The 20,974-nt window shown below is 39.1% G+C and overlaps 2 protein-coding genes and 1 long non-coding RNA gene across 3 annotated transcripts; 1 reads left to right on the forward strand and 2 right to left on the reverse strand.

The window, feature by feature from the left end:
* Positions 1-38: 38 nt before the first annotated feature.
* On the reverse strand, positions 39-2,342 carry grp (gastrin-releasing peptide). Its single transcript, XM_058616547.1, has 3 exons — positions 1,597-2,342; positions 1,092-1,303; positions 39-1,014 (listed from the first exon to the last, which is right to left on the reverse strand). The coding sequence occupies exons 1-3, from the start codon at positions 1,751-1,753 to the stop codon at positions 961-963; spliced, it is 423 nt and encodes a 140-aa protein (XP_058472530.1). The 5' UTR covers positions 1,754-2,342; the 3' UTR covers positions 39-960.
* Positions 2,343-8,003: 5,661 nt separating this feature from the next.
* znf532 (zinc finger protein 532) lies at positions 8,004-20,962 on the forward strand. The gene is made up of 9 exons (XM_058618225.1): positions 8,004-8,276; positions 11,861-14,159; positions 14,791-14,972; positions 15,673-15,849; positions 18,023-18,185; positions 18,328-18,639; positions 18,761-18,873; positions 19,358-19,505; positions 19,621-20,962. The coding sequence occupies exons 2-9, from the start codon at positions 11,892-11,894 to the stop codon at positions 20,119-20,121; spliced, it is 3,864 nt and encodes a 1,287-aa protein (XP_058474208.1). The 5' UTR covers positions 8,004-8,276; positions 11,861-11,891; the 3' UTR covers positions 20,122-20,962.
* Positions 10,158-17,995, reverse strand: LOC131446783 (uncharacterized). Its single transcript, XR_009233961.1, has 4 exons — positions 17,675-17,995; positions 15,740-16,767; positions 10,785-10,971; positions 10,158-10,632 (listed from the first exon to the last, which is right to left on the reverse strand). It is a non-coding gene; the product is annotated as an uncharacterized LOC131446783 (long non-coding RNA).
* Positions 20,963-20,974: the final 12 nt, after the last annotated feature.

The raw sequence follows: 20,974 nt of genomic DNA on the forward strand, positions 1-20,974 counted from the left end.
AACCAAAAAAAGAGAGAGTACTATTTGAACCACGCAGATTTGTCAGTAAAGTCTTTTAATGATTATGACTCACTAGTAAGTATATAAAAGAGTGGCACTTATGACCTGGAGTGATTTGTGGACATCATTAATTGCACTATATGTATAAGACGGAATATGTACAAACTCAACAGATGAGAATAAGGTAAATAACATTAAAAAAAAATTGTAGGGAAAAAAGCCTTTTGACAAGAGTGAATATGTGGAGAAGTTTGTCTGGGGGGGGGGGGTTTGGCTGCAGGCTTTCAAAGGCTTTTCTGCAGTTGTACATATATTTGAATTAAGGCAGCATTACTGAACACAAAGGGTGTGTTATAAAGAAATGGCATCAACTATCAGGCCACTAATTTCATATTCATTCACTCTTGGTATTAGGCAGATAATTATGGGGGGTGAAAGTGTATCACCGAATATGACAGAAGACTGTCATTCGGCCTAAAAGAAAGATGTGTGGAGCCAAATCATTCCAATTATTATATTTGATATTGTGTGTAACCTGTGAGGGTCTGACAGAAGTCCTTCTCGTCATCTATCCTACTGTCTTTAAAGTGTGTTTCTTTATTCTGGACAGAAAAATCTATTCAAATGTTCTAGTGATTTGTATTCCCTTGAATCGGTGATCAAGTAAACCCCTACTTCTTCCAAAAATGTATATTTTGTGCCATCTGGTGGTACAAGCCAGTTACTGCACTGGTAGAGTGAGTGTAAAATTATCATGAAGCAATGCCAGTGCAGATATCACACACATTACATTTATACAGGCCAGTCAGCAATCCAACATGATTGTCATAATCAGAAAGTTGAAATGAATGATTAAATAAACTTCATTTTCTTACAACAGAAAAAAACACGTTTCAGTATGGATTACAGGGCAAGGGTTTAGTGGATTAGATGTTTCTTCAAACATGATCCATCTTGCCTTCAAGTGGAGTCATTGCCTCGCAGTCTCAGAGCCAGAAGGAGGAGGTCTGACACCTATTACAGACATTGGAAAAGAGCACAATCATTTATACTGGTAAATGGATAGAAGCAGGTAAGATCTAAGGACTGACCTCTTTGAGATATTTGTTCTCTTTTCTCCAGCTGCTGTCCAGGTGCATCAGCCTGTCTGCAGGTTGTGGCTTCTGCTTTTGGTTCCTTTGTTGCATCAGAGCCTTCATCAGTGGCTCATATTGACCCAGCTCTGTGTCGGAGGGTGTGAGGTAGTCACTGTCACGGTTCATTTCCTGCAGCTCAGACAGGCTCTTCTTTCCCATTAAATGACCTGGAACGTTGGACAGAGATGCATGAAAATTGATCAGTTACACTCTGATTAACTGCAGATAGGTTTACCACAACTATCAGTCAGAAAAAACTGCAACAATAATAATAATAATAATTTCATTACGCATGTATGGATGTGCTGGGTTCAGTATATTGTTCTGAATCAAACATTATAGGGGTTAATTTGCTATTTAACTTTAATTTGACTATTTATGCATCTTTGTGGAATAAAACAACTATTAAAATACTTAAATTCAACAAATATTTTCGATCTGATGTGAAAGTTTCCCTTACCTACTGCCCAGTGATTGCCTCGTGGGTAGATTTTTCCAACGATAGCTGCAGCTGGACTTTGTGAACAGTTCAACACGCAGATACATGAAGCCAGCAGAATAAAAAGTGGCAACACTGGTCTGGAAGTTAATGGAAGGCGGAAGGACCCTTCGCCCATGTTATCAGGAGACGAATGTCGGATCTAAAACAGCAGGTTTATGAAATAGTCAAGTCCTAAAAGTTGCTCCAGTTGTAAAAAGCTCGATCTAACTTTAAATCTCCAACATAGTGAGCGAGTGTGAGTCGATGCTGCAGAGACGGAGAAAATAAGAACCAATCCCCGGAGCGTTTGATGCCAACGACAAAATGCTGAAAGTTAAAGTGGCCCCTCGTCCCTGACACAGCTGTGCGTCAGCGGCGCTTTTAAGTACCATGAGGAAAAAAGACGGTGACAAATGATCATCTATAAAGCCTGTAATTATTAGGCCATTGCTTAATGTTTGCCCAAGGATTGTCACCGTCATTTCACGATGATGGACGGGGACTTATGAGTAATGGCTTCCGTCACAACGCGCGTGTGCGCAGAGGGGGAAACTGCAGCCAGTGTGGGGGGGAAAAGTTTGAAGATGTCCACAGCAGTGGCATGCACAGTGCAAAACAGGCATCCCCACATAATGATAACAATAACAACAACAATAATGATAATAATAATAACAATAATACTAAGAATAATAAGAAGAATAAGAATAAAAAAATGAATTTTTGCCTCTGATGTGTGGTACAAACTGACACATCACCAAAATGGACGTCAGAATTCAAAGTGGCTGTCTTCCTGTTGAGTTGAGGCCAACTTTTTTGTCCAGTGCAACTTAATTTCGGCTTACTTTTCACCTTAGGGGGCGCTATAGGGCCTGGGCACTATGCCTATATAGCATTTCATTTTCCCCCTTATAATAATAACCATATACTCATGCAGATGTTTAAAGGTGCAGTGTATTTAATGGTAAAATATCTTGCATAAATTATCATATCCTTCCAAAAGTGGTGTATATGGCTTTAAATAATAATATAATTTAATAATAATTTTGAAAAATGTTTAGTTTTGTAACCTTAGAATATGCATTTTATATGAACTCTAAGCAAGGGTCTTGTATTACTGGTGCCATCTTGTGCTGCCATGTGTCTATGGCGGTTTTAATGTTGTAATTCTTCTGTAGGGACGCGTCATGGTTATCGAATAATCAATCGACTTTTTTTTCACCCATACAACACAGAGAATTTCAGGCTGCTTTTTTTTCCATTACTATGTTATAAACATGTATATACGTATATATATAATATATAGAGTCTTCTCTTATTTTTTTCAGCACAACTTAGAGGCAATCTGATGAAATTCACCAACTATATAAGCACACCTGACCAAAAAAGTACTTTGTGAATTTGGAAATATGTCACAGTTCAAACTTCACCTGTGTACTCCTGGTTTAAAAAAAAAATCAGCAACACCTAAAAAGATGAAAAAAAAAACCACACATTTTTAAAGCCTGAAGATGTGACCTGTAAACACACGCCTCCAGGATGTCCATATAAGGAGTTGTGTATAATTCCCACAGCAATTTACCAGCGCGAAGGGTTAAAACTTGATTACTCATTGACATAAAGGGCAATTTCCCTGCTTTTTATAGAAACTGAAACTGTATTGTATTCAGCATCAGATCAGATGAGAAGGGTCTCAGCGAGTATATACCTGTGATTGTGAGGTGTCTATGTAATGCATAGTCTATGGAGAAAACATAAAAAAAAAAAATTTCTGTGTCACTGAACGCATTTGGCCAGAAATTTATGTCATTTATGTATCAAGTTATGACATATTTATAGTTTGGTATAGTGACATTGTCACATTAACCAATGGCTCAGGACAATTATTCGGCTAATTATTTGATATGAATTTAGAAATATGTTTCGCATGGATTGCCCATCCATAATTCTTACACACTGGACCTTTATTAGGCCTACTCGACATGTTAGCTACTGTATAAAATAAAATTGGTCTGGTAAAATTTAGGGGGCATTATAACACACATTTAATTGAGAATGTATGCTATTTTACACAACAAATAAAATAAAATATAAAATTTGAGGGGAAAAAATGCCTTCAACTGGTCTAAGGGCATTACATGCAGGTGCTTGAGAACCACGTGGGGTCTATCTATCTATGTCTATCTATTTGTTGTGTAAGTGTTATTATATTGACAATCAAGCTGACATTTTAGTGTAATAGTTAATCATCTTAAACATTTTGTTTGTTTGTTTTTTGGCTTGTAACAACTGATCTCTTGCACTTAAAACCCCTTCTCTTCAGACACCGAGGGTAACTCGAGTGACATCACTCGCTCCCCTGGAGCCATAAACAACTATTGTGGCAAGTAGTAAAACAAACTTTACACATGCAGTGTAATAAAAATTGTAATGATGTAATGAAACCGTATTGTACTAAAATAAAATAAAACTCCACAAAACCTGTAACTACACTAACAGACATTTAAGAAACGTCAAAACTGCTAAAAGTTAGTATGTGATTTTGGCAAAGTATATTCTAATAAAAGAAAAATCAGTGCTTGAGTGTGTGAATACATCATTACAACTAAAATAAAAAATGAAATGTTGTGTGAGTCATCATTTCAATAGATAATAACTAAGTTTAAAAAGTTTATGATTCTACTAGTGAAGTTGACAGTGTTTCTGGTTCTTTCTAAAAAAAAATGTTACTTTAGAAATGCACTTATATATATATATATATATATATAAATGAAAATGTATTCACTATAGCAAACCTGCTATTTTTCCTACATCATCTTGTTTTCAGAGCCCATAAAATGGTGCACACTTTAAAAAAACAAAACAAACACGTCAAACAGGATGATGAATATTTTGGCCGCACACAACACCTATTGTGCGCTTTTCCCAAATATTTAACCACACAGCATGTGAGACCTCATGCACCATCTACATCATTTATCGGTACAGCTTATTACAGTGTACCGAACCCTCCGGAAAGGTCAACAGTATCCACCTGTGCAACTGTGTGAAATTCTCCTACTTGACTGATCCCTTTCATGACAGTATTGACATACAGATCGCCGCAGGGAAAGAATAGATGTGGACTGATTAGGTGTCTTTGTGCGTTTGCAGGTTAAGTCACATTTTGCATTGAATAGGTTGAAAGGTCCTCAGGGTATTGTCAAGTCACAGCCTCACACACATCCCAGCAGGAAATTAAAGAGTATCTTTGGCTCATAATGTATCACATCCTCATACAAGATTAACCTTAACAAAACAGGATGAGTCATATTTGATCAAACATGCATGTACATAGTGACCTGTCATAGGGCAAAAGGTGACCCTGGACAGGTCACTAGTTCAGCACGGGGACAAACAACCATTCACTCTCACAATCATTTAGAGCAGAGGTCTTCAACAGGGGGTGTGTGACACCTAGGGGGTCCGCAGAGGTACTACAGGGGGTCTGTCATGTGTCAACAATTTGAATGGCTAAGGATAACAGATATCTTTATGCACGGCACTGGAACACTTCGCTATCGCTCATTTTCAATTCCACATTCCTGTTTAAAATAAAAACATCAATTTGAAAAGCTTGTATGCACGATTAACAAGATATGTTTATAAATGGCAGTGGCACGGCCACTCTACTCATTGTTCCTTAAAAAAATATATATGAACCTGTGTATTATTTCAATAGCTTAGTATTGAATGCACAATAATAGCGAGGTACATTTATACATGGCACTAGGACAAGTTTAATATTAACCCTCTAACACGGAGCTCTGAACACTGAGAAGTTGCACGTCAAAGTCAACATGTGGTTATTGTTATTTAAGTGTTTAAATATACTTTTCCTTTTTCTTAATTTTAAATTGTAAATACACCATTTGAACATGCAGTTTGGCCCACCGAAATATCAGCAACAATAAATTAACAAATAAAGAAACAAATAAACAACTAAGTGTCTTATTGATCAGGTGGAGCAACATGGAATATTTACGCAAGTTTCTCATCTCATCTCATCTCAACCAGTTCGGGAACGGGTATATTTTCTTTGTTATGTTGTTTGTGAAGTTTATAAGAAGATTATGGGCAACGCTTCGGTATAAACACTTCAAAATCCTCTCTAAGAAGTCATTTGTGGAGACTAAAGACACCAGGTGGCACTATAGGTGGACTTTAAGGAAGATGGCCATGATAAAAAGCACATACTGTAAGCATGACACAATCACATGTATTACCATTAACAGATTGAATTAAGATTTTGTTGGTAAATATGGATTAGTGTAATTTATTTACCATGTGTCCTCAGGGTAAAACATCTTTCTATGAGTGAACTGTGAGTGGACCTGTCGGTTTCCTGTGCACACATTTCTATTCATTCTCTCCAAATGAGAGTCTTATGATGGATACGCTGAGTGCCTTAAACGTGGTGTCATTACTCTGAAGACACGACATGAATAAATAAAAATGAGCCAATTACTTTCAGCAAGACGATGTCAAAAAACTGTCATTTATGCTATTATAAGGTCTCTGCTTTTAGTCACATTACTGATATCATCACCTGCTGTTCAGTCAGGAGCCTGGGATTCTCTATTTCCATGTTGTTTTATGAATAGACTTTGAGAAATCAACACAGAGCAAACACATTATAATGAAGGACAGGGTTAACGCCTTCTTTGTCATCTCACATGCACGTGATGTCATTTTGTGTTCGTGGTTAGAGGAAACTAAGTGGACATCAGTGCGATTGACAGCTGGTATTGTCCAATGAGCCCATGAAGGGCGTTGTATACAAGGAGGAGGAGCTTAAAGTCAACTCTAAATGTTACAGGGAGCCAGTGTAGGTGCAGCTAAGACTGGACTCGTATGCTCTCTCTTCCTGGTCGTGGTTAATAAATGAGCAGCACAGTTTTGGTCTACTAAAAGACCAAGTAAATATTATGCTACAGCAGAGGCCATTAACATTAATCAAGCTCTTATAGTCCTGCAAATTTTCATTTCTTCATCTCTATTTCCCCCACCTCCCTCTGTCTGCGTCTCCATCCCTCTCTCTCTCTCCTATGTCTCAGCACCACCAGCTGCTGCTGCGGCTGCTGCTCCAGAGAGGAGAGGAGAGTCCTTCACCCCCCCCCCTGCACAGACAGAGACAAAAGGCCCGATTTGCCTGCTGAACACTGCCCCCTTTCTTCAGCCATCCTTTCATGCACAGTCATGGTGGTGATGGTGGTGATGGTGATGACGGGGGCTTCACGGCAAAGCGAGGCCCGGACTGGGACTGAAATCGAGGACTGACCCAGTGAAGGAGAGTGGGGGGAGGGGAGGAGGAGGAGGAGGAGGAGGAGGAGAATGGGGGCTGGAATAATTGGGGTTGTTCCTGCCTCTACAGGAAGACCTTTTTTTTCCTTGAATATCCCTGAGTGGAAAAAAAAAATCTACCAAGGGTATGCCATATTTACCTCACTCTCTCTCTCTCTCTACACATATATATAGATGTAATGTTTATGTGCGTCCCTGTGGTGGCCTATATTGGAAAGCATGCGTTAGAAGGAAAACCTGGGAGTGACTGAGATGCATGAGAGGCTGGTGTGAGCCCATGTGTATGTTGGGCTTTTAGATTCCTTGGTGAGAACAGGTAGAGAACAGGCCAAGGTAGTGAACTGAGCTTCTACTCACAACATGGTTGCCTATACTCTTTTTTTCCCCCCATTCTCAGTTAATGAAGTTGCTGTCACCATTTGCCATCATTTCGCAATTAATTTAACTGCATTTCCTTTCCATTCTTACCCCGTGATTTTGTTTGTATGTGTATTTGCTCGTGTCCGAACGTTTTCATTTGTTTAAAGGCACATACAAACATGTTTTAGTGGTATATAACGAAGATGCAGATGGAGATGCCAGCTACTACAGGGAATCTCTCCAAACCATGTATCCAATCTGTGATTCACAAAATATTTATGACAATATACAGGTAGTTTGGTAAAAAAAAAAAAAATAATGGTGCAGTCTTTCTTGGGAAATGGTAACAGTGCTTCTGCGTGTGTTTCTGAGGCCATATTGCAGCACGGTGCTTTTATATGCAGGGTGAGTGGGAAACCAGCCAAAACCGGTTTGAGGCTGAGGGTTGACAGAGGAACAATGCCATCTCTGTGCTCCACTGTGGGATAGCGATAGCCTGGGCTACTCCATGGTAGCCCTTCATATTTCAGCCACTGATGACCACGGCACACGTACAGACCGGGCTGCTGCAGCTCACCACTGGCTCGATGTTGGCGTGCAGCACGGCTCACAGCAAGGGGAGCAGGGAGGGCCGCTTAGAGCCTGCCTCTGTATGCACACGCCTGCACACACACACAGGAGCATGATCCATCTGTTTTGTATGTCTGTGTGCTGCTAGTGGTGCAGAGTGAGTGAGGAGGATCATTACCAGAACCACCACCACTCACCAGATCCATGGATATAGCATGACCCTCTGTGCTGGGCCTCATGCTAATTAGACAGAAACAGAAACTGTGTTTTCCCTAAAGGGTGGATGGTGATTTAATGTGGGTTAGAATAGTTGTGACTGTGTATGTTGCAGGATGGAAGGAAGAAACAAGAGGTTTGGCTAGTGCCTGGAGAGGGACGGAGGCAAGAGGGTGAGGAGCAGCTGTTATTTCACATTCATTTATCGGAGTTTGTAAATTTGTAAATGTCTTTTACAGTGGTTGGAGCAGAGTGCATGTGTATTAAACTGTGGTTCTGTGTTGTTTTTTCATGTGTCTGTGTTTAATCCATCATGGCAGTTGCTCACTGTTCTTTCCATGAGGCCTTTCTCTCACCCTGCAGCAGCTTCTCACAGCTCAGCAGCCATTTCGTCACCTCAATGCATTTCTCACCTCTCTGTCTCTACATAACATTTATCTCTCCTTTCCTTATAAGTGTACCTCCCTTATCGTTTAGATTGAAAACCGTTGCATTTTGAAACAAAGGAAAATGCTGACCATGGAGCAGTGCAGCTCATCGATCATGCCATTTGTCCCCAACACCCAAAAAATACAAATTGTTTATTTTAAAATCCAGTGCATTTTGATGACTAATCCAAACACGTTCTACACTAGTTTTATTTACAAACGTATACATTGACAACATTCAATCTTTTATTACACAAAAGATTCAGTATCTTATAATAGTTTCTTATAAAAAGCCTCTTCTTCAGTCACTGCTTTCATATTTACATTTCACACTGTACTCCATATATCTTATGAAGAGAAACTCTATAATTGTTTTGCCGTGTTCCATGAGCAGCTTGTCAAAAGTTAAAAGCCTCAATTACGCATTAGTTTTTCTCTCACTTGATTTTATTTGAATTATAGCAACACATACATGTATTGATTTAAGAGTGAAGATCTGCATTAGATCTAAATGTAATATACTGTACTGCGACCACTAGCCGTGTTGTTTTGTGATCTTTGGCATTTAGGTTGGAATGACGTGAGATATTCATTTTCAAAGTTTAAAAGTGTTAATCTGTCCCGAGACAGTGATGTAATCCTATATCCATAACCACACAAAATAACCTTCTCACTATGACTTCTATTGCCTACTAGTAGTCTATTACAAGTCTGAGCAGTGCAGCAAAATTGAATTCAGCACAGATTTGAACTTAAAACCTGCAAGCTCAACTCTTTCATTTACAGCAGTTCTCTTCTGACACAAAACCAGTTGCCTTTGAAAACAGTAAATAACGCAAACCAAATCCATAACCCAGTTAAACAGTTCACAGAAAGTTTGTTGGATTATTTTTCAAAGTGTCCTATCCACTTGCCAAATGGTCCATAAAATACAGATTTGTTCCGTATTGAACAGATACGGAACGCACTTTGTTCCTTATTTTTTGAGATATTTGTGATCGAGTCAGTGCAAAACCACGACAGAAGAATGTCAGATTAATCCACTAATGAAGATTGAGTGACAAGAACCTCCGACGGTAATCCATACTATCCAAAAGAAAATGCTTTTGATTGGTCGTCCAATTCACTGTGCGTCCTGTGTACAGACGCGGCAAGATAAGAAGGTAAACTGGCGACACGTGAGGGTCAGGAGGATACTGCTCAGGAAAAAATAACATTTGTGGGTGGAATGCTTGAGAGACAACAACTACAGGGCAAACTGCAGGCAGAGGGAGTCCTTTCAAAGTTGAATATAATATTAAACTTTCAAATTTCTTATGTCTTTTGTATTTTTTGTCTTGAAATTATTCCGTGTTTTGACATCATTCCTGTTTGCACTGTTATTTGTATTAAACATGTTTGCACTAATGAAAAATATGGTTTTCTTTATTCTCTTCTTGAAATGCAGTTGAAGTTACAGTAGCCAGTAGCTTACTGTATGTGTAATGCCAGAATTACACGCCGCCATGTTATGCTCAAGCATGACTTGAATAAACATTGCAACAATAGACCTTTTTTACAGCAGATATTTTTTGATATGAATTAGGACAAACAGAGGTTTTGCCATTAACATCAGTGTCCTGCTCCTGTTCAAGTGTAAGAGTAGGTCACATTAAATACTTGAGACTTAAGTTTTTGGAACATGTTTTTGTCCTTAAAAAATGATTATTTTACTATCAAAAACATGTTGCATTATTTTCTGGATTCAGTTAATTCAATTCAGTTTTATTTGCATAGCACCAAATAACATACTGTATATTATCTCAAGGCAGGAACCCTGCAGTTCACACAATAAGCAAGCACAAAAACAAAAACAAAACACCTTACAGACTGTGTTGTATGTATTGTGTACACTGGCACACCATGTGGTGACAAATAAAAAGTGCAAAACACAAGATTCACCGAGTTATGTTTATGCTCTTTGTCTCGGAGCAAAAACACAACTCTTCCAGACACGGTGCAATTTCATTTGTAAATATGACAAAAAATATCACTCACTCCTGCTCAGCATCACAGTTTATTAATTCAACAAGCTAAACATGTTGGTTCCTCTCGTGTGTTGCTGAAATAGAACAGAAATTGTATAATTATTAGTTTTTATTTTATAACATACAGTGCGATAACCCTGGTCAAAGCATTTTTGAAAACATGACATAAAAACAGAAACAGAGACTGTGGAAAACCTGAATAGGATGCTGTTTACTGTTTGCTCACCTTAAGGCCCAGGGAAAGACACCGTTACTGGATCTGGTGGTGCAGGTTTCAAAGGAACTGTAAGGCTTGCCACAGGGCAATGGGTGAAAAAGGTGATGTGTAGGGTATGCGCAGTTTTCTGGAGAGCTGGCAGCAAGAGAGGACTTCCAGGGAGGGTGGAGGTAACATTTCCTGGCCTGTAGGCAAACTGATGTGGGCAAAAAAATTAGGCTAAAAATTAAGTTGTCTCATGTCACAATTGTATTATTAAACATATAAATTGTTAAATGTTAAAGTGTTTAATTAATGATTTGAAAAAGACCACTTTCATGAAATCACATGAACACAATACACCATTTTTTAACGATAAAGTGAATACTGTCAGTCATAATAGAAAAATATGACTCCTCATATCATGACCATTGTTACCTTTCGCTCTTTTGCTTGTTGCATGGATAGATCATAATTACCATAATCATAGTCATCATCATTTATCGCCAATCATGTCAGTCCTGGCAGGAGAAGACCTTACATGTTGAATATATTCTAGTAAGTATTGCTTGTAATGCTGCATGAATTGCACAGAAAATAGCTCTATTACTCTGTGACCAAGCTTTAAAGAAAACTGTCACAAGTATAATGACTAGGTACACATAGCATTTTGCTTCTAATATAATGTAAAAGTATACACGGCTGAACTAACTTTACAAAATATGTTGACATCTACAGCCTTCTGTCTATTAAATATTAACATTGATTAACACATTACTTAGCTTTAAATGATGATCTGCAGAGATGTTTGCCATGACACACAGTACATTCAACCTGACGAGAATTAATACATAACATTTGATTATCTAATTATAAAATTGCCAAGAGAATGGGTAAAGCTTCAACACCAAAACACAAGGGATCATCTGTATTGTAAATTGTGTCAGTTAACTGTTACAGGAGTAATAGTACTTTACAGTGATTACATTAAACTATGCTTCCTTCTCTCTACATTATGCATTTGTATCACAATCCTTGTATGACTGAATGTAAATGTCACATTTTGGAATGATGTTACTAGTTGCTCTTTTACCCACATTCCCCAGGTGATCTCCACATCAGAACAGGAGCAGGACCATGGGAGATATGAAGACACCAGACTTTGATGACCTACTGGCGGCCTTTGACATCCCTGACATGGTGGACCCAAAAGCTGCGATTGAATCTGGACATCATGACATCCACGATGGACAGCCCAAGCAATCCAGTGGGGTCACGACAAATGAAGATAAGGGCCACAGCCCATCAACAGGGCATGACATTGGAATTAGTGTAATAGTCAAGAATACCAGAAACAAAGACATCCCTGAGCATGGTGCAACCAAATCTGCGAGGGATGGATATATCCGATCCCATCCTCAACCCCTTTCTGTTGGACTTCATAATGGCCTCTTGAAAGGTACACCACGAAGTACTTCTTACAACAAGAAACGATGGAAGGCTTCCAGGGAGGAAGGACAGCCAGATAACCAAGCATCTGCATGCAATCAGTTCAGCCCCATTTCCAGTGCTGAAGAGTTTGAGGAGGAGGATGATAAAATTGAGATGGATGACCCTATGGATGGTCAGGTTGGTCACTCAGACTTAATGTGCATTACTAAAAGAGATCATCAGAATCACAAATCTTCTGTATCAGTGGACAGTATGTCTAAGACCATGGAAAAAATAGACACAAATCCTGATCAAAACAACAATAGTAATGGAGGCACACTTGGGGGATCAAAGTCTAAAAAATCCTCTGATACAGGTTTATCCAAGGTGGAACATAAGGACACTGTCTTAAGGCCTCACAGTGACGAGTGCGACGAGGCAAAACCTTCATCTTGTATTACAGCAATTACAGCCCTCAGTGCTAAAAAGGCCAAAACTACAGCTGTGGATGTTTTGGATTCTCCTATAACACGGAAAGAATCCAACAAGGCCAATGAACATCACAAAGCTCCACAGAAACCACAGGAATGTGAGTCAGCCCTAGAATTTGCAACAAGACTGCTAACAAGACAACAACACAGCACCTTCAGTGTCACTAATGACAGGAGCAGCAAAGAGTCCCCTTCCTCAAGCACTGACACAGCTCCAGTCATCCCAAAGGTTCGGATCAAAACAATCAAGACCTCATCTGGACAGATCAAGCACATTGTCACCAGAGTGCTACCAGAGTTTGACCCTGAAGATCTGAAAAAAGGAGATAATAGCCCATCTCTTATCACAACAACCAAGGCCGTTTTCTCATCCCCCACAAGATCCTCTTTGCCTACCACAATGGTAACCACAACTGGAGGGCCTTCAATTGAAATAACCAAGCAAATGACTATTAAACCTATAGCAACAGCTTTCCTGCCAGTCTCTGCAGTCAAGACAGCAGGTTCACAAGTCATCAACCTTAAGCTGGCTAACAACACCACAGTCAAAGCAACAGTCATCCCTGCTGCATCAGTGCAAGGTGCCAGCAGGGTCATCTTGAAAGCTACTAATGTCATCCAGCAACAGACTGCCATTTTACCTGCCTCCAGCCTGACCAGTGCCAATCTTGTGCCAAAAACAGTCCATCGTGAAGTCAACCTTCTGCCTCAGTCTGAATCTCCTGCTATGTGCGATCTCCAACCGGCCCCGTCTTCCTCCAAGCACAGCAATCAACAACCACAGTGCGTTAAACGCCAGACAGGTCTCACTGGTCAGGGCTCAAAGAATGTCTCTAGGGTTCAAGTGTTCACTAGCTCTCAAAGTTCTGTAGTGGAAGCCTTTAATCAAGTCCTAAGTAGCTTAAACCCTGTTCCTGTGTACATCCCCAACCTCTCTCCACCAACTTCAGCCTGCATCTTTCTACCCTTGCATGGTTACAAGTGCCTGGAGTGTGGGGATTCATTCGCTCTTGAGAGGAGCCTAACACAGCACTATGAACGTCGTAGTGTGCAGATTGAAGTCACCTGCAACCACTGTGCCAAAAACCTAGTGTTTTATAACAAATGCAGACTCTTGTCTCATGCCAGGGGCCACAAGGACAAAGGGGTTGTCATGCAGTGCTCGCATCTAATTCTAAAACCCATCTCTGCAGCACAGATGATGAGCACATGGTCAACAGGCCCAGCCAGTGACACTAGTACCACCTCAACTCCCCAAACGCAAGCAACCACAAGTCCAGTCATAGAGAAAGGTACCGTTAGTGTGTCCCCAACTGCAGTGATTTCAGCTTCATGTAAAGCTCCTCTTGTGGCAGCAATGCCCTTGGACAATGGCGCATCAAAGCTCTGCAAACACAGTCTTAAGTGCTCGGAGTGTAATGAAATGTTTCATGATGACGGCTCATTGGCCATGCACTATCAACAGGTGTCCAAGAGTGGCCAGGTGTGTATATGTTTTTATGGTTTGAACTGTACCGTGAAATTGTTCAGTTCAGTTGTTCGTGTTACCAGTTTTTATTTTTGAAACGTCATATGATTTTGAAACATTTGCTGCCACTGAACATTGTTTTATTGGGACCTTTTCTTCTGTAAAGTAAAGATCTCTGGATTATTCAATATTGTGGGACACAAAAATTAGAGTAAGTAGACACAATCAGAAACACAATTGGTGCATTTACATGCATGTTGAAAGTCCGATTCTAGTCGGACTAAGACAATAATTTGGTTTTCTTAATGTCAAACGTTAAAATCGAGCTACTCTTAGTTGGACTAACGTACCTGGATAATGTGATTCACAGTCCGATTACTTGTGCATGTATACACTTAGTCCGACTGGAGTCAGACTTAGAGTTCTGCGCATGCAGCGAAATGTGGTCTTTGATCTGGAAGTAGAAGGAAACAAGGCACTAGCTTATAAAGAGATACAGCGCCAGGCCTTAGCTCGATTACACTATGCATGTAAACGTACTGAGTGTTTGTGACTTAATTGACCTAGTACTTCATTTGAGGTAAGGTAACCCCCCGTGTCAATTCAAAGACATTATTAAAACGTTTTCTCTCTTCTGTACCTACAGAAAACATGCACCATATGCCAAATGCTTTTACCAAATCAGTGCAGTTTTCTGTCACACCAGCGAATCCATCAGCACAAATCTCCATACATCTGTCCTGAGTGTGGTGGCAGCTGCAGATCTGCTCACTTCCAGTCACATGTCACCAGGAACTGCCTACATTGCACTCGAAGAGTCGGCTACCGGTCAGTCTGACTTTAGTAAAATAATATTATGCATTTCAGTATTGATAGCTTGCAAATTTATTTTTTTTTAATTCCTTAACCTTAATTTTCTAATCTTATCTTAATATTTTGGTTTTTAGGTTGGTGAAATTTTTAAATTCTACGTATCACATACTCTATCACACGGTATTCTCTACAAGAATGTGAATAAGTATTTTCAAATATATATTTATGTCAAGCTAAAGCAGACAACTGAAACTGCAATCGCCTTGCTTTCATTACACCATTATTTTCTCAAGTGGGACATCATTTTCGTGGATAAATTGTGACTCAGACATTTGCATTTGATTTGCATTACTAGAATAGGGGTCCTGTTAGCGTAACTGTTAGCAAAGATGGCAGACACTGTTTACAATCTGGGAATAAGGTCCCGTCCCATCCGAGTGGGTCTAAAATGTAAGAATTAGCGTTGCAGTCTCAAGCCTCGGACCAAGTGTCAATGGTGGGCACTTAACAAAAAAAAGAATGAAGATATTTCTCGACTCAGGGGAAACTGAGGTTGGGAAGCACAATTTCTCAAAAAGACTACCCCGATTCCAGTAATACAAAGCTAAATGCAAATCGGTGAAGTATTCCTTTAAAGTCTTATTTATGTCAGTCCAAGTTTGTATAACCTGTCTGTCTAATTTCTCTCGCTCTGCCTCCACCATCCCCAACCCAGCTGTTTCCATTGTAGTGTGATCTTTGCCGATGATGCAACCCTCAAGTCCCACATCCAGAATACTCACTGTGAGATCTTCTACAAATGTCCTCTGTGCCCTATGGCCTTCAAGTCTGCACCTGGCACACATTCCCACACATATACAAAGCATCCAGGAGTGAAAGCAGGAGAGCCCAAGTAGGTCTGCATGCTGTATCTGCAATATGTACAGCACATACAGAACTACGCAAGTGTCAGTTTTCTTAGTGTGAACTTCTAAAACAACAGCACAACCCTAATTAATGTTATTGGTTAACCCTTTGTTTGTCCTTAATTAGTTGGTTTGTCCCCACAATCCTTAGGTTGACACAATACTAGACCTGAAACAATTAATTGATGACTAAATTAATCAACAACTTTTGATAATCGGTTTGAAGATTTCTGATTGTTTAAGCTTCTTAAACGTGACTATTTTCTTCATTTCTTTGCTCTGGGTAACAAAGAACATCATTTCCAGGTTTGACTAACACCGATCAACATTTTTTTAAGGTTTTCTGATATTTTATGGACCAAACGATTCATCAATTAATCGAGAAAATAATCGACAGATGAATCAATTATGAAAATAATCATTAGTTGCAGCTCTACGCAATACCTTGCTTTGAGGTATTGTGATGATGGTGTTTGTTCATAAAAGAGACCTTGATGGTCTTCATAGAATGGTGATTTGCCCTTCTAGTTCAAACAACCGACATCCTGACATACAAGTTTACATTAAATACCTGAGAATTCCTTATTTCACAGTAACATCCAGTATACAAACTGAACTGCAAACACATCACAGTATAGTTGACTTCTGTAGCCCTACTATTGTAACAACTGAAGAAGGAAGTGGACTCAGACGCAGGGAGTTAAGAGCGATATTGGTTCACTTGTACAAAAGGTTCGGTGGTCAGAAAAATGCAAAGGTATCGAAAACACTAAGCTGAAGTCAGAACCAACAAGATTAATGAGAGACTAAACTGCAGGTGTGGCAAATTGAGCACAGGTGAAAGTAATGAGGGCGGGATGTAATCACACTGGTGGGCGTGGAATCATGACAGGAAGTGTATTGATCTGTAATGAGAGAAGGTCAGATTTAAAAAAAAAAAACATCGAGCAATATCTGCTGTGATATAAGAAGGAACACTTTTGGTAAATAAAAAACAAACTGAAATGCCTCACAATAGTAAGTAACCAGTGTCTTCAAAAAACAAACAAAATAAACTTGACACTGTAAATGGTTTAGGGTCTCAAAACATTTTCAAACCCATCAGATGTGCCGCAAACACATTCACTGTTCAATAACTGAACCTCTGGGCTACAACCCACAATTACTTCTGTATGAGAAATGAAAATACAAAAACATTTCTAGTAATGAGTACATACACAAGACAACTATAGTGTTGCTCTCTGTAACACACACAACAAACACAATTCACAATCTGCAATTTTACACTCACAAGTTTCTGATTGTGAAAATAAGAATTTAGAACATAACAATACTAGAATATGGAGCTGTTCAGTGAGCAGAGGACATTACACAGCATTGCAATGGTGATTGTCTGTTCCACAAATGAGTGAAATCTATTTACATTTAGAGCTGAAACTATTGATGAATCGGTTTTAAGCTTTTTTTTTTTCATGATTAAAATTTAAGCTTCTTAAATGTTAATATTTTCTTAATTTCTTTGCTCTGGATAACAAAGAAATCATTAATTAAGTTAATCATTTTGGTTTGTGGGCAAAACAAGACATTTTAGAACATCATCATTTCCAGGTTTGACAAACACCAATCCACTTTTAAGGTTTTCTGATATTTTATGGATAAAAACCATTAATTGAGAAAACAATTGACAGATTAATCGATTATGAAAATAATCGTTAGTTGCAGCTCTATTTACATTGAACAAATACCAAAACATCAATTAAAAACGTCACAAATGTAGTTGGGATGAACTCAAAATGTCCAGCGCTTATTTACCTTCAAAAGTGCTGGCAATGTCCACCTGAGAACACTCCACGTGTGCATCGAGTGAAAAAAAAGTCGTCTCTCATGAAATCATTACCCAAAAGTCCTTGCGCCCTCAGGGGATTAACATAGCGCAAAAGTGCCCTCTAGTGGCATTAATAAAAAATGTTTTCCCACCCGGCCACACATAAATATCTAAACATTTTAGTCGAACACTTGGTCAAAACAATAAACATTAAGGCAAACTCATAGCTGTAAATGTAGATTCACATTAAAACTGAGTTATCAGTAACTACACTAATTTCACTCACTTTGTTAAGTGTCTGATATTAATGATTTAGTTTTGTGGTTTTCCTTTAGGCTGATATATAAGTGTTCCATGTGTGATACCGTGTTCACGCTGCAGTCCCTGCTCTACACACACTTCGACCAGCATGTCATCAATCATAAAGTTTCAGTCTTCAAGTGCCCTGATTGCTCCATGCACTACACACAGAAGCAACCGATGTTGGACCATATCAAGGTAGGCATTAAAACAAAGTTATTATCATTATCCTTCTGAAAGTGGCCACTTACTCTTAGTATGACATTTACCTTCATGCTGTATCAGACAATAAAATGAATTACATACATACATAAACATACAAAATTTGTGTTTCATCCAGACTATTCATGGAACCCTGAAGACCACTGAGGATCCACCAAACTTGGGCATTAATCATCCTCTCAGTGTCAAGCCAACTAATTCCAACAGTACCAACTGCCCGAGTAATAATAACAAGGATGACGTAGAAAATGTCAACAGTAAGAAGAAAGGAGAAAAAAAGTATTTACCTTCACCACAGAAAAACAACAACAGTAGGGCCTCAGCAGAGCTGAAGAACTCTGTCCGCTCAGGATACACATGTGGAGACTGCAGTACTCTCTTCACTGCCCGTGAGGTCTTTGTGGCCCATGTGAGACGTGAACATGGCAAGGTGAATATCTGACCATTTAAGTTCAGGTTCAAGATACCATATGATTGGATACATAAATGAAAGAATCCACCTCATAAATGATGTTGGGGCTTCTTTTCTCATTCTCATGCTCACATTGCAGATCTTGAAGAAGCATCCATGTCGACAGTGTGACAAGTCCTTCAGCTCCTCCCACAGTCTTTGCCGACATAACCGTCTTAAGCATGAAGGGTTGCAGAAGGTCAACGATAGCCTGTGAGTGCACCGACAGTACTCATTGTTGATGTCAGAGGCACATGAGATGGACGAGTAGAAAAGGAGGATATAAGACATTCAGTATATTTCCATGCTGTTTAATTTGGCAAGCATCCAAGCACGAGAGCATAATATACATAAGCATGAAAGAACTGTGACATACTTCTAAATTTCACAAATTCAACCCAATTTTAAACATTTTGAGTACTTTTTGCTCATGTGTGTTTATATATTTGATGTTTTTATTTTATTTTTTATCAGATTGTCTAGGTTGTGCTGAAAAAAAGGATTTAAGACATGTCTTATAGCCTCTGTATATACTGCACGTTTAAACATAGTAATGGCAAAAAGCAGCCTAAATGCTCTGAGTTCTAAGGGTTAAAAGTCCAGTTTTGACCGACGAGCACAATCATTTAGTTTATAGTTCTTTCCAACATCACGTACAACAACAACATACTGAATTGATTTTGTTGTGCTTTGACAGGCACTGTGCAACTCTCAGTCAGCGATTCACTAAAAGAGTTCTGCTGGAGCAGCACGTTCAGCCGATGCATGGCGTCAAAGAACCAGACGGGAAGATCGTCACCTCTGATAATGTGGTAAAGTTTTACCTCACAAGAAAACGGTACTCTGTTTGCAGACATACTGCACAGCCATTTGGGGGAGTCCTCCTTTTGAAGTCAGTTTACCTCGCAAGATTATGATTTTCCTGTCAATCCTAATCTACCCTCTCAATCACCTCTACAGTCCCCCAGCCCCAAAAGGAAGCCAGAGGAGGATGAAGGGTCTCCCAGTATAAACCCCAGGGCTTCAGACTCACAGCCACTGAAAAGACTCAAGGTAAATATCCTCAAAGTTCACAAGTGTGCACTCTGCGGTTTCACCACTGAGGATATTAGCACTTTCCAAAAACACATTCCCCTGCACAAGTCCGATGGTTCATCCGACCAGTGTCAGGAGTGTGGCCTGTGCTACACATCCCATTGCTCACTGGCCCGGCACCTCTTCATCGTCCATCGGCTGAAGGAGCCTCAGGGCCTTGCCAGATACAATGGACGGGGCAAGGAGGAGGAGGAGGAGTATGGTGATGAGAGTCAGAGAGAGAACCAGCTGGGCGTCATGGATGAGAAATGCAAATGCAAAGTGTGTGGAAAGACGTTTGAAACAGAGGCAAACTTGAATACTCACATGAGGACACATGGGATGGCATTCATCAAATCCAAGAGACTGATCGCAGCTGAGAAGTGAAAACTCACAGCACTGGTGTTATAAATGTATATACTGTACATTATACACATTTGTGTAGGTAAAAATAATATAGGGAAAAACCAGTAATACTTTTGGACAAACTGCCTTGTATAGACATTAAAAAAGAAAGAAAGAAAGAAATATGGAATGTATTCATGCAATATGGGATTAATCTTCATACAGTATTTTGTGTTTTAACAAATACATGGGCCAAATATGACTTTGTTTTGAAACGGATCTTTCATGCCTGTAACAGACTGGCACCTCATTTAGATTTAAAAAAAAATAAAAAATTATTTATCTGGATATTTGATTTGATATATATATAAAAAAAACAGTTTATTTACCATATAACACATTTGTCACGGTGGAATAATGAAAATGAACTTCCAATAATCCTGATTTTCATACCTATCAATAGCAAGAGGTTTTGTCTTTTTGTTACTTTTTTCTAAATTTATTTAAAAAAAAAAAAAATCATAATGAATAGTCTTGACAGTAATCATTTTTACAAAAATATAAACACATCCTGTAATCTCTGTGGTCTTTTTTAACCAGTTCATGTAAACAAAATGTACTTGTACTTTATTGCCAAACACCACTACACATGTGCAGGACTTCATCTTAGATAGCTCAGTATTTATTTCTCCTCAAGGTAACAATTGGCACTGTTAATTCATTTACAAATTGAGAGATTCTCTCTTTAGTTTTCACTGACTCAATTTGAATATAAAAACTGTGGGTTAAAAGGTCTCTGGTCAAATAAAGAGCTCAACAACCTAATGCTAGTATTTGCTTGGAATTATGTTTTATTTTATAATTAGACTAATAATTAGGGAAAATGACTCTCGTC

Source organism: Solea solea, chromosome 19, assembly GCF_958295425.1.
Source record: "Solea solea chromosome 19, fSolSol10.1, whole genome shotgun sequence".
NCBI lineage: Eukaryota > Metazoa > Chordata > Actinopteri > Pleuronectiformes > Soleidae > Solea > Solea solea.